The 14,174-nt window shown below is 38.1% G+C and overlaps 1 protein-coding gene across 1 annotated transcript; it reads left to right on the top strand.

Moving 5' to 3' along the window:
• Positions 1-3,727: 3,727 nt before the first annotated feature.
• On the top strand, positions 3,728-11,998 carry LOC128295421 (uncharacterized). The gene is made up of 3 exons (XM_053030984.1): positions 3,728-3,801; positions 8,572-8,794; positions 11,762-11,998. The coding sequence occupies exons 1-3, from the start codon at positions 3,728-3,730 to the stop codon at positions 11,996-11,998; spliced, it is 534 nt and encodes a 177-aa protein (XP_052886944.1).
• Positions 11,999-14,174: the final 2,176 nt, after the last annotated feature.

The raw sequence follows: 14,174 nt of genomic DNA, 5'->3' as shown, positions 1-14,174 counted from the left end.
GGAACTCGAGATATGATTTTTAAAGCGACAGTGATGCAGTTAGACAGCTTGTCTGGAAATTTTAAAATAAATTGTATGAGCTGTTTAAGTAATGAATTAAGTCCGTTAACACCTCGTGTTCGACTCCGGCAACGGTCTCGGGTACGGGGCGTTACAGAAACTCTCTATGATGCATAGGAGAGATACAAGGATCTATTGAGAAGGTTCCCTCACCATGGGTTACCACTCTAGCTACAGGTTCAAACTTTTCACAATGGCCTGAATCATTCGACTAGAAAGATGATTGACGTAACTGCTGGCGGGACTATCAATAATAAGACACCTGAGGAGGCTTATGAATTTATAAAAGAGATGTCACTGAATAATTATCAGTGGCAACTCATGAGGATAAAGCCAATGAAAGCAGCCGGTGCTTTTAACATCGATTCGGTCACCATGCTCTCTAATCAGGGAGAAATTTTGAATAGAAAAAATTGATGGTTTACTTGGTTCTTCACAGGTTCACCCAGTAATGCAATGAAATGCAAGTGGAGGAGGAACGAGCAATTTAGAATACCCACTCTATGACCACAACATGGAAAACAAGAAAATAAATTATATGGGTAATAATCCTCGACCTCAACATAATCCTTATAATAACACTTACAATGCAAGATGGAGGAACCACTCAAATTTCTCAGGGGGAGGCCAAGGGAATCAGAGACCACCACCCCCTCCAAAGAGAAAAAGTCGAACCTTGAAAAGATAATGTCAAAATTTATTTTAGTAGTGGAAACCCATTTTTAGAACACTAAAACTACACTTAAAAATCAGCAAGCATCGATCCAAGGACTCGAGAATCAAATTGGGCAACTGGCTAAGATGATTTCAGAAAGACCACTAGGAAGTCTACCTAGTAACACTGAACCCAATCCAAAAGGGCATGTAAAAGCAGTTACACTAAAGAGTGGAAAAGTTTTAGCTAAATCTGAAAAGAAGCCACTATAAGAAGCTGACAGAAAAAAAAGAGATGATGTAAAACCCGAAAACAATGACAATCCAATGCCAAAGGAATATAAACCACCAATCTCATATCTAGCAAAGTTGAAGAAAGACCGCATGGATGCACAATTCGGTAAATTTCTTGAACTCTTTAAACAACTGCATATTAACTTACCTTTTGTTGAAGCTATATCATAGATGCCTACATATGCAAAATTTTTAAAGGACCTTCTAACAAACAAAAGGAAGTTTGAAGACTTATCTACAATGGAACTTAATGAGGAGTGCTCAACCATACTCCAAAATAAACTGCCAACCAAACTGAAAGATCCAGGAAGTTTTACTATTCCCTGCTTAATTTCTAGTTTGAATGTTGATAAGGCACTAGCTGATTTAGGCGCTAGCATTAATTTGATGCCATATAAAATGTTGAAACAACTTGGTCTTGGGGAACCTAAACCCACTAGGATGAGTATTCAATTAGCTGATAGATCTGTTAAATATCCTAGGGGAATTATAGAGGACGTACTTGCAAAAGTAGATAAATTTATATTCCCTGTTGATTTCGTTGTGCTTGACATGGATAAGGATGTTGAAGTGCCTTTAATCTTAGGTCGTCCATTTTTAGCCACTACTAGGGATGTTATTAATGTGGGTGATGGTAAATTGGTACTTAGTGTAGGTGACGAAGAGATTATTTTTAAAATTTATGATGCCATGAGATTTTCTAGGGAACAGGATGACTCATGTTATTTTATTGACCCTATTGATCATGCTACTCAAGATTCTTTTCAGGAAATCGTACATAAGGACACGATGGAATTGTGTCTTGCCCAATGAGAGGGGGTGGATGATGATTCTAAGATAGGAACTGAACTAAATTCCAATCAAACCTCCCCAAGACTAGCAGAATATGAGGGTATTAAGGTAAACAATGAACTTAAGCAAAAACCCTCTATTGAAGAACCTCCCAAACTGAAACTTAAACAATTGCCAAATCACTTGGAATATGCATTCCTTGGAAATAATTCTACATTACCGGTAATTATTGCATCTAACTTGCAACCCAAGGAGAAAGAGGAATTACTCCAAGTATTAAGAGAGCATAGAAAGGCCATAGCTTGGAAAATTTCTGACATTAAAGGGATCAGCCCTTCTTTTTGCACCTACAAACTTTTAATGGAAGATGAATATAAGCCATGTGTGCAAGCCCAAAGACGACTGAACCCCAACATGAAGGAAGTTGTTAAAGCTGAGGTAATTAAACTCCTAGATGCTGGAATTATTTATCCTATTTTTGACAGTTCTTGGGTAAGTCCAATGCAAGCCGTTCCTAAGAAAGGAGGCATGACTGTTGTAGCCAATGAGAAGAATGAATTAATCCCAACAAGGACAGTCACAGGTTGGAGAGTTTGCATTGACTATAGGAAGCTGAATGATGCCACAAGAAAAGATCACTTCCCCCTTCCATTCATTGACCAAATGTTGGAAAGATTATCAGGGCACATGTACTACTGCTTCCTAGACGGACTCTCTGGCTATTTTCAAATCCCAATAGCTCCTGAAGATCAAGAAAAGATGACATTTACATGTCCATACGATACGTTTGCTTATCGTAGAATGCCTTTTGGATTATGTAATGCTCCTGCTACTTTTCAGCGTTGCATGATGGCCATTTTTTACGAACTCGTAGAAGACATCATGGAGGTATTTATGGATGATTTCTCAGTTTTTGGTAACTCTTTCCATCTTTACCTTCAAAATTTAAAACAAGTCTTAATAAGATGCGAGGAAACAAATCTTGTGCTCAATTGGGAAAGATGCCACTTTATGGTTCAAGAAGGTATTGTGTTAGGACATAAAATTTCTAGTAAAGGGATTGAGGTTGATAAATCTAAAATTGAAGCCATTGAGAAACCACCTCCCCCTAAATCGGTTAAGGCTATTAAAAGCTTTTTAGGACATGCTGGGTTTTACAGAAGATTTATTAAAGATTTTTCAAAAATAGCTAAGCCTTTGACTAAATTACTAGAAAAAGATGTGCCTTTTAATTTCAATCAGGAATGTTTAGAAGCATTTAATACTTTAAAGGATAAATTGACTAAAGCTCCCATTATAATTGCACCTGATTGGAATTCACCTTTCGAACTAATGTGCGATGCGAGTGATTTTGTAGTAGGTACAGTTTTGGGACAACGAAGAGATAAGCATTTTCAACCTATCTATTATGCTAGCAAAACTTTGACAGCCATAAAAGAAAACTACACCACCACGGAGAAAGAGCTGCTAGTTGTGGTTTTTACATTCGATAAATTTAGGCATATCTAATATTGTCTAGAGTTTTCGTTTATACTGACCATTCTACTCTTCACTATCTTTTGTCTAAGACTAATACAAAACCTCGACTCATTCGATGGATTTTGTTATTGTAGGAATTTGACTTGGAGATTAAGAATAAGAAAGGAACTAAAAATCTCGTGGCTGATCATCTTTCCAGGCTTGAAAATTCAAGTACCAAAAAGCTCGATGAAGTTGAAATAAATGATTCATTCCCTGAAGAACAATTTTTTGCTATATCTGACTCTAAGGTACCTTGGTTTGTAAACATTGCAAATTTTTTAGCCGCTAACATTATCCCAAAATGGTTGACACATCAGCAAAAGAAGCTATTCTTTACTGATGTGAAAAACTACTTTTGGGAAGACCCTTTCCTTTTCCATATACGTGCAGGCCAAGTCATTAGGAGATGCGTTACAAGGACGAAAGCATTGAAGATCATGGAACATTACCACTCAGGGCCGACCGGTGGACATTACAGTGGTAATAAGACCGCACATAAAATACTCGAATCAGGTTTTTATTGGCCCACTCTATTCAAAGATGCCAACAAGTATGTTACTTCTTGTGACAAATGCCAAAGGACAGGTAATATCTCTAAACATGATGAAATGCCTCAGACATATATGCTTTCAAGTGAAATATTTGATGTTTGGGGTATCGACTTCATAGGACCATTCCCTAGTTCATTTGGGAATAAATACATCTTAGTAGCTGTCGATTATATGTCCAAATAGGTTGAAGCCCAAGCTTTACCTAGTAATGATGCTAGAGCAGTAGTACATTTCCTTAAGAAACTTTTCTCTCGATTTGGAACACCTAGAGCAATCATCAGTGATAAGGGTACTCATTTTTGTAATGACCAATTTGACAAGATCCTTAAAACATACGAATTCACCACAAAACAGCTACCCCTTACCACCCTCAAACTAGTGGCCAAGTCAAAGTGGAAAACAAAGAGCTTAAACGTATCCTAGAAAAGACAGGAGGATCGAACAGGAAGGATTGGGCGATGAAAGTAGATGATGCTTTATGGGCTTATAGAACTGCTTTTAAGACCCCCATAGGAACATCACCTTACAGACTTGTTTATGGAAAAAAGTTGTCATCTACCATTTGAGTTAGAACACAAGGCATTCTGGGCTATAAAATTTCTAAACCTTGATCCTAAACTTGTAGGTGAAAACAGGTTGATGCAGTTGAACGAGTTAGATGAGTGGCGAATTAATGCATATGAAAATTCATACCTATACAAGGAAGCAACGAAGCACCGCCACGACGCTCGTTGAAGACAATGCAAGCAATTTGAAGTTGGAGATCTTGTCCTGTTGTATGACTCGAGGCTCAAATTGTTCCCTGGGAAGCTTAAATCACGATGGTCAGGTCCTTTCGTAGTCCAAACTGTCTTTCCATATGGCACAGTAGAGGTAAGTCACCCATCACAAGGCATTTTCAAGGTAAATGGACATCGCCTCAAACTCTACAAAGGGTAAGAATTTCAAAGATGATAGAGAGGAGCTACGGCTCCACAAACTTCCCTAAATATACCCACAAGGTAGAGTTAAGCTTAGACTCTAAATAAGCGCTTCTTGGGAGGCAACCCAAGCACTAACCTTACTAAATAGGGTTTAATTTTTCTTTAACTGTTCTTAGTTTAACTGTAGGAAATTTTGACATTTGACAGGGACAAACACGGCCTATCCCATCGGCGTGCTTTAGGCCGTGCTCATACCATGAGAGGAGACACGACCGTACGATATGGCCGTGTGAAAATAGAGCAAAAAATTTCCCAAAACACGGGATTCAATACATTGCCACGGCCGTGTGACATGGCCATGGGCAATCCTGTCAAAATAACACGGGTGTGCGCCACACCCGTGGAAGAAACTATGAAATAAACACGGGCGTGCAACATGCCCATGTCACCACCCGTGGTCGAGACTGTCAAAAGAACACAGGCGTGCACATATATACACGAGCGTTGGAGAAGCAAACCACATCATGCACGATCGTGTAATACGACCATGTGACCACACGGCCTAGACACACGGGCATGTCCTCAGGCTGTATGGCGATTTCTCATTTCTCAATAAACACGAGCTGGACGTGAGCCACATGGGCCTGTGACACGGCCGTGTGAGACTAGTGTTGGCTGACACGGCAGTGCCTCTTTTCAAAATCTTTTTATTTTTATTTGTTGTACTTTTATTTCTATTTATTTTTGAAGACTCATGTTTTATACTTTTAAACTCTACCTATCTTTATGGTAATCATCGAATTATTCCCTTAACTCTCCTTCACAGTAGTGTCTTCTCATTTATCCCTAAAAATCATGCCTTTCCTTCAACTTTATCTTCAATTCTCGCTCTAGTGAATCCAAGGATTTCATCCACAATCTCAGGGCAGTTTCACTTCTCTTCCTCTCTTTCGATATCATATTTATATTGCTATTATATATCTTTGTACATTGAGAACAATGTACATCTTAAGTGTGGGGGGTCATTTTTATCTTTATTAGAAAAATCCCTGAATTTTATCTTATTCTCACGTGACTCACTCATATCACTATTAGAATGAATTTTGGTTAACTTATGATTTTTTTATTGATAAATCTTGGATTAAAACATAAGCATTCATGCATTGATTGTTTAAACTTTAAGGAATTAGAGAATCAAGCATGATAAAGTTGATTTTTGAGAATTAAAAATTTTTAGGTTGTTTCCCTAAGTTTAGGTATTATCTTGAGTTGAAATTTACAGGTTAAACATAAAAAAGCCATAATTTTTGTGAGATCTTGAGCCTTTAAAGCATATATTATTTCTTTCAGGCTCACTTTTATTGTTGCTTTAAGTGCGTCAATATCGAATTGTTATTCTAGAACTTGCTTGATTATGCATGTCAAGACCACACCTTGGATTTGATATGTTGAGATGATAAAGGCACCTAGGTTTAACCCAATCACTCCATAAAAGCCTACCTTCATAATTAACCCTTGTGAACCCCCTTGAGCCCAGCAACCCATTCATTGATCTACCCTCAATATTAACCCATAACCCATTATTGTTGAAACCCCCTAAATTAATTTAATCCCTATTTTTGTCTAGATTTGATTTGAATAAATTGCTTAGCTATGTTTTATTTTTGATAGCTAGCCTATGTTATTTGATTTGTTCTAAAAAAAAAGAAAAAAAAATACTTACATATTAGTAGTAATTCATTATTTAGAGCTTAAGTATTTAATTCCATATTTTGGAAAGAGAAGCTCAACTCTAGGATCATTTAATTAGGAATGTAATTTGTCAGTTTAGTATTTTTCTAGTTAGGTAATTTTTCAATTCATTCTCAATTCTAACCTTCTCTTTCAGCTTGTGACCACACCCTTTAACTAAAGCCAATGTACAACCTTCTAAAGACCTTTTGATTGATGTATCATCTTAGTATATAATGGTGGAGATTTGATTTTCACGCAAGCCTGTGGTAATAACTTTTCATATTGACTTCTAAGTGCTAAATTTCTTGTTCTTAAACATCTCGAGTGATTTGAGTGAATCTTTAGTGAGGATGTGAAACTCTGTGATATTTTGAATCAAAGGTGATTACTTAGATGAGGGGAGACACCTATGTCTTCGTGATAAAATGCTCAACTTGGAATGCTTGAAACTTTGATGTTTTTCGAGTTGAATTTTCAATGTGTGATTACTTATGGATTATTTTGAGAGACTATTGATGAGAATTATAAGTTGAGAAGAATTTATTTTGATTACGAGTTGAGGATTTTGCTTGAGGACAAGCAAACACTTAAGTGTGGGGGTATTTGATAAACCGTAATTTATCCATATTTTTATCCCATGCTTAGCATATTTTTGGATGAATTATCCTTAGATTTGGTGAATTCGATGCTCCTAATCCTTTAATTTCATGTTTTATACTTGATGAGCATAGGAGAGTAAAAAGAGCGAGAAACGAGCCAAAAACGGAGAAAATGGGTCAACCTGGAAATCAACACGGCCTGGACTTCCACACACGGGTAGTTCACACGCCCGTGTCTATTCAACAGACTCGAACACGGGTTGAAGCATTTACACACTGCCGTGTCACGCGGGCGTGTCCTTATCGAGCCCAAGTCTAGTCCTATTCGGAAAAGGCCACTCTTGAGGGTTTTGAAGCATTCTAAAGCCTACATAAACACCCCATGACTTACCTGAAAGACACGGAGAGTAGGAGGCAAGGAATTACTCGAAGGAAGCCGATTGATCCATCTCAGTAGCTGGATTCATCTTCAAGACTAAAGATCTCCCTTCAATTCCCTTCAAGAGTTCTTTGGTTTTCTTTATGTTTTGTTATCATTATTCTTTTGAGATGTTTTCTTTTACACTTATGAACTAAATCCCCTAAATACCTAAGGAGAATGAAACCTAAGACAGATCTTGTTATTATTTTCTGAATTATATGATAAATATTTGACTTGTTCTTAATTATGAGTTCTTAATTCTTGCTTTAATATTCCAGGATATTGATTCAGGTATTGATGCGCTTATTCAGAGGAGCAAAAGTCCCTCTCTAAGAGTAGATCTAGCATAATTAAGTGGAGTTGATTGCATGCCTAGAGATAGGGTGACATAATTTTACCAGATTAGTGTGAAACGTAATAAGGGAATCCATAAATCGAGTTAATGCAACACTAGGGGTTTTAATTATAAAGAGATTTCAATTAATCAACCTAGGGTTAGATGTTGTTAGTCTCAAAAGAGATAATAATATAAGTTAGGGATTTCTACGGATCAAGTCAAATGAATAAATTGTCTAATTCAGAGTCAATAACAAGTGAAGTCTAGGTAGATTTTTCCTTAGGACTTTTCCAAATCATTCAGTTTTCCCAAAAGTTATTTCCCCAATTCACTTTCTGTGCATACTTAGTTTAGTAATTAATTTAAGATAAAACAAACCCTTATTTTTTAGGCTAGATAATAAAAATAAAGTTAATACTAGTACTTTTAGTTCCTTTGGGTTCGACATCCTAGTCTTGCCATAAGCTATACTACTGTTTGTTAAGGTGCGCTTGCCTTTGTCGTGATAATAGTTAGTTTTCAAGAACGGTCAACTATAAATTTAAAATTGATCACAATTTGTTCATATCAGTAAGAAGTGTACCATCTACACTGATCATAAGAGCCTCAAGTATCTCTTCACTCAGAGGGAGTTTAATCTTAGGTAGTGACAATGGATTGAGCTACTTAAGGATTACGACTGCAGTATAGAGTATTACCCTGGAAAGGCCAATGTGGTGGCTGATGCATTAAGCCGTAGGACTGTGGCTGATTTGAGAGCTTTCTTCACTCGACTGAGTCTTTATGAAGCTGGGAATCTTCTGGCAGAGCTACAAGTGAAGCTGACATGGATTGAGCAGATTAAAGCTAAGCAGTTAGAGGATAAGACTCTCGAGATGCGATTTTGTCGGGTTGAGACTGGGACTACTGTAACATCCCGAAATAGGGCCTAGTCAGAATAGTGGTTTTAGGACCACAAATCCGATGTCAAAATATTTATTTTACGATTATTATGAGTCCTAGAATATGAGAATATACATGTGATAAAGTTTTATGAAGAAATTCTTTGAGTGAGGTGTCCAATTGGAAATTAGGGACTAAATTGAATAAATTGCAAAACTTGGATTCTAGAAGAAATTTGTATGAAATTGCTTTATATTATAAATTAGAAGGTCTTGGAGAGTAATTTTCCCAATTTCTAAGTTTTTTGACAAAAATGGGCTTGCTTGGATGAAATTTTAAAAAAAGGACTTAAGGGCATTTTGGTCATTTGGCATTTTAATGAAATAAAATGGGAAAAATTAACCAAAATTAGCTCATTCTTCTTCTCCATGCTGCTGAAATTTCAAAGGTCTCCATAGCTAGGGTTCCAAGCTTTCCAAGCTCAAAAGTAAGTCCTCCTAAGCCCCGTTTTTAATGTTCTTTGTATTTTTGAAATCCCGGTAGCTTACTCTCTCCATTTCTACCCATATTTCATGCTAGTGTTCATGTTTAAGAATTTACCCATGCATGAGTTACTTGCATTTTGATGGATTATGGAGGAATATGAAAGTTGAATGTGTGTTAAACATCTTTTCCTAGGTGATTTTCATAAAAAAAAACCTTAAAGGGACCTTTTTGCAAAATTTGTAAAATGTGTGGTAGAAATGTGAAAATAATGGAAAATGTGAGCTGCCATAAGAGGGAAAAGTGTTTGCCAAGCTTGGGTAAGGTAGAAATTACATGTGTTTCATTATACGAGCCTAAGGATTAAATCGTAAAAATGAGAAAGGTTAAGGGCAAAACGGTCATTTGGATCGAGGGTGGAATTTAGATTTGAAATGTATACTATGCAGTGTTAATGATTTAAATTTTGTTGTTATAGACCTCGAGGAACAAATTCCAGAGGTCGATTGAGGAAAAAGAAAGGTTTCGAAATAACCAAAATCCGTCACCGAAATGAATACCAGGTAAGTTCGGATAACTCAAAGTAAACTCATAATATGCACAATTACATGATTTATAAATGCATGATAATTGCATTTGTTAATGGCATAAAAATACATGAAATGCATCTTTGATAATGACTTGTTGAAAAATGTCTCGGTTGAAGTTAAAAAGGGAAATTCGATGGATAAACCATGATTTACATGTGTAATGAGATCCTGCATGTGTTACAGTAAGGATTTAGCCCAGACGGGTAATCTGTTGATCTCAATTATGAAAAGGATCTAACCGGGACAGTTGTTCCTTTGGATGATCGAGCCTCTCGAAGAATACATATGCATTAAGGATTTAGCCCGGACGGGTAATCCGTTGATCTCAATTATGAAAAGGATCTAGCCCGGATGGTTGTTCCTTTAGATGATCGAGCCTCTCGAAGAATACATGTGCATTAAGGATTTAGCCTAGACAGGTAATCCGATTAGGATCTGAATTTAACCTGGAATGGTAATTCAGATCCAAGCTTAGTAAAGGTGTTTGTCATTGTAAGGAATTTAGCCTGGACTAGTAATCCCGACATCACCTTATGAGTTCACTATACGGGGGATCTAGCCTGGACTGGTAATCCTGCTGTAAGATGTGAGGTTTACAGGAGTACATACCTGAAACGATCATTTGTACGAATTAACGATTAATAGATATTACATCGAGATTTCCTAGAAACTCAACGAGAGTAATATGAGATGTTGAATGATGAACTCATCTAAGATAAATTACATGGTGCTTTGTTATGTAACTAACTCATTGATTGAGTTTATGTGATAGGGAAGCCATTTCATGCTTATTGATTTTATTACCCAATGTTGTATGCTAATTACTTGGTAAGTTTACTTTCTAGTTATTTGAGCTTACTAAGCATGTAAATGCTTACCCCTCTCTTTTCCCTGTCTTACAAGGCTCGAGGACTTGTAAGGATTGGAAGATGGTTAGAGAGTCAACACACTATCAACTAGTCCAGCTTTGGTATAAAGACATTTCTATTTTATCCAATGGCATGTATAGGACTTTTGAGTATTTTGTTATATGTGTCATTTGAATTGCCAATTGAAGGCATGTAAAGATGTACCTATCTTTTTGTATATGGCCATGGGAATTGGCTTATTTTGAAGTAAGCTATGACCTACAAATCTATGCATGTTTATATTCATAAGTGATGGTTTGTTTATAATTGGAAATGAGTTACAAGAACGAGCCAATTATGAATGTGTTAAAGTGACATCGAAACCCATAAATACAAGAAGGGGAATAACTTATTATGTATGAAACCAATGATATGAGGTTTCCATACAATGAGTTTTGCCTAGATTATTTATAAGAATATAATCATGTTTTACTTCGTATTTGGTAATCATTAAGTATAAGTGATGAAAATGGTGACCAAAGGCCTGGAAATAGCCTATTAGGGTCCACACGGTTGGACACACGGGCGTGTGTCTAGGTCGTGTGTGACACACAGCTCACCCCTATGGATATGTGTTATGCCCGTGCGTCCTCTACACCTAAAATTTTAAGTCAGTGTTGCACACAGGCCGAGGGCACGGGCGTGTCCCAAGCCACACGAGTGTGTCTGACCACACGGCCCCACCATACAGGCGTTTGACACTTCAAAGTAAGGGAAATTTTCTAAGAGGCCCAAAGTTTATCAAATGTTCCCGATTTTGTCCCAAATTGCCCCTAGGTATTTTTTAGACCTTGAAGGCCTTTATAAGGGACGAGATGTACATGTTTGAAATGTTTTAAATTTGGTAAAAACTTGGTAACCCGATTTGGTATGTTTGTAAATATAAAGTCCCGATAATGCCTCAAACCCTATCCTAGCATTAGATACATGTGAGGGGTGTTCAACTACTACAGATTTTGGCCTGAATAATGATGGGGTATTGTGCTTCCAAGGTATGATCTGTGTACCTAAGGATGGGGATTTGAGGCTGTCGGTTTTGAGGGAAGCGCATAATAGTCCGTACACTATGCATCCTGGTGGAAATAAAATGTATAAAGATCTCCAAGAGTTGTACTGGTGGCCAGGGTTGAAGCGTGAGGTGACTGATTTTGTTGCTCATTGTCTAACTTGTCAGCAAGTTAATGCTGAGCATCAGTTGCCTTCGTGGTTGCTACAGCTGGTTAAGATATCGACGTGGAAATGGGAGTGAGTGACGATGGATTTCGTTAGTGGGTTGCCCCTAACACCCACTAAGAAGGATTCTGTTTGGGTCGTAGTGGATCGATTGACCAAGTCTGCACACTTCATTCCTATTAGGACAAACTTCTCTTTACAGAAGTTGGCTAAACTTTACATCTCAGAGATAGTAAGACTGCATGGGGTTCCAGTCAGTTATCTCCGATAGGGATCCTCGGTTTACTTCTTGATTTTGGTAGAAGCTTCATGAGGCATTGGGTTCACGACTTGACTTTAGTACTGCATTTCATCCTCAGACAGATGGTCAGTCAGAGAGGGTAATTCAGATACTGGAGGATATGTTGAGGGGTTGTGTTATGGATTTCTGAGGTAGTTGGGAGGAGTACTTGCCTTTGGCAGAGTTCGCTTACAGTAATAGCTATCTGTCTAGTATTCAGATGGTACCTTATGAGGCATTTCATGGTCATAAGTGTCGTACCCTTTTGTGCTAGACTGATTTGGGTGAGCGACGTGTTCTGGGTCCGGAGTTGATTTCAGAGACCGAGCATAAGGTTCGGTTGATTCGAGAGAGTTTGAAAGCTGCTTCTGATAGATAGAAGTCTTATGCTGATATGAAGAGAAAGGACATTGAGTATTCTTTGGGGGACTTGGTCTTCCTTAAATTTTTCCATGGAAAAAGATTCTGAGGTTCGGATGCAAGGGTAAGTTGAGTCCTCAGTTTATTGGGTAGTACCGGATTCTGAAGCTAGTTAGGCCAGTCGCGTATCAGTTAGAGCTGCCACCGGAGTTAGATCGCATACATGGCATATTTTATGTCTCGATGTTGAGACGTTACCGCTCTGATCCCACTCACATTGTGCCTGTGGAGGAGATTGAGGTTAGACCAGATTTGACATTTGAGGAAGAGCCAGTTTAGATTGTAGACCGCGATGTTAAGGTTTTACGTAGGAAGTCCATTCCTTTAGTGAAGGTGATATGACGGAATCATAGCACTGAGGAGGCTACTTGGGAGCCAGAGGATTCGATACGGCAGCAGTATCTTCACCTTTTCTAAACAGGTAAAAATTCGAGGACGAATTTTCTTTATGGGGGATAGAGTTGTGACGCCCCAAATTTTTGTACTTTCAGCTTTTGGGATTGTTGAGCTTGGAAATATCGGGACTTTTGTTTTAAGTCATTTTGGCATAAAATATATGTGGTTTAAGAGATTGTGTGCTCTGGAGTGTGTTTGGGAGGTCCCAAGTTCGAGCCTTAGCTTGGGCTAAGTTTTGTTTTTTTTTTTTTAATTAAGCCTAACTTTTGGTTGATGGGCTTATAAGAATTTATTGGTAGGAATTTAATAGAATGAGCCTGCTGGTCTAGTGGTTAAGTGGCAAGAGATTATGCCTGAGATCCCAAGTTCGAGTCATGAGTGTGGCACTATTTTGCTGATAAGTCGTGCAGACGTTTAAGTTGGACTAAAACACTAAAGGGGGAGGTAGGGTTTATCAGGTGTTTGCCTAACCTATTTTCCTTTTTCTTTTTGCCCTCTCTGTCGTTTTCTTCTTTTCCCAAACCTCTTGGTGCCAAAATTTTATTTCTTTTCCCCTCTTCTCCATTTTTCTTTCTTTTGATTAGTTTTGGCGTGCTGCTAGTGGTTCCGTCGGCTCGGTAAGTACAATTTTGTTAAATTGTATGGTTTCTTTTGGAGATCGTTTAAGAGGGGTTTAATTTGTTGTTTAAGGGGAAATCTAGGTTCTGTGGATCACTAATCGGGGTTTTGAACAGCGAGTAATCACCGTTACTCGTTGAAGGTAAGTAGATCTCTCGTTTTGGGATTTGTCTATTCTGAACTATTCTAATCAAGAGACTGAAAATTTGGCTTACGATTGACAATAATAGGTTCTGGAGTGTTCAGGATTGTGTTAGGCTTCAATCGGAACCAGGTGTGTACTTTGATTGCATAGTTTGCCGAAACTGAAACTGTCGATGCCACATGGGTGTGAGGACTGCACGTGTAGAGGCCGTGTCGCGATACACGGCTGTGTGGTCGATGAAGTAAGCCGTACGCGCACCATATGGGCACAACAGACACGGGTGTGTGAGGGTGGCGAGGCCATGTGTGAGGCATGGGCTTGACCAATTGGGCCGTGTGGGCCACATGGGCGTGTGGGATGTTGGGCGAGGCCGCATGATCTACACGGGTAAGG

The sequence above is a fragment of the Gossypium arboreum genome, chromosome 7 (genome assembly GCF_025698485.1).
Source record: "Gossypium arboreum isolate Shixiya-1 chromosome 7, ASM2569848v2, whole genome shotgun sequence".
Classification (NCBI taxonomy): domain Eukaryota; kingdom Viridiplantae; phylum Streptophyta; class Magnoliopsida; order Malvales; family Malvaceae; genus Gossypium; species Gossypium arboreum.
This window is presented reverse-complemented; position numbering and strand designations above follow the sequence as displayed.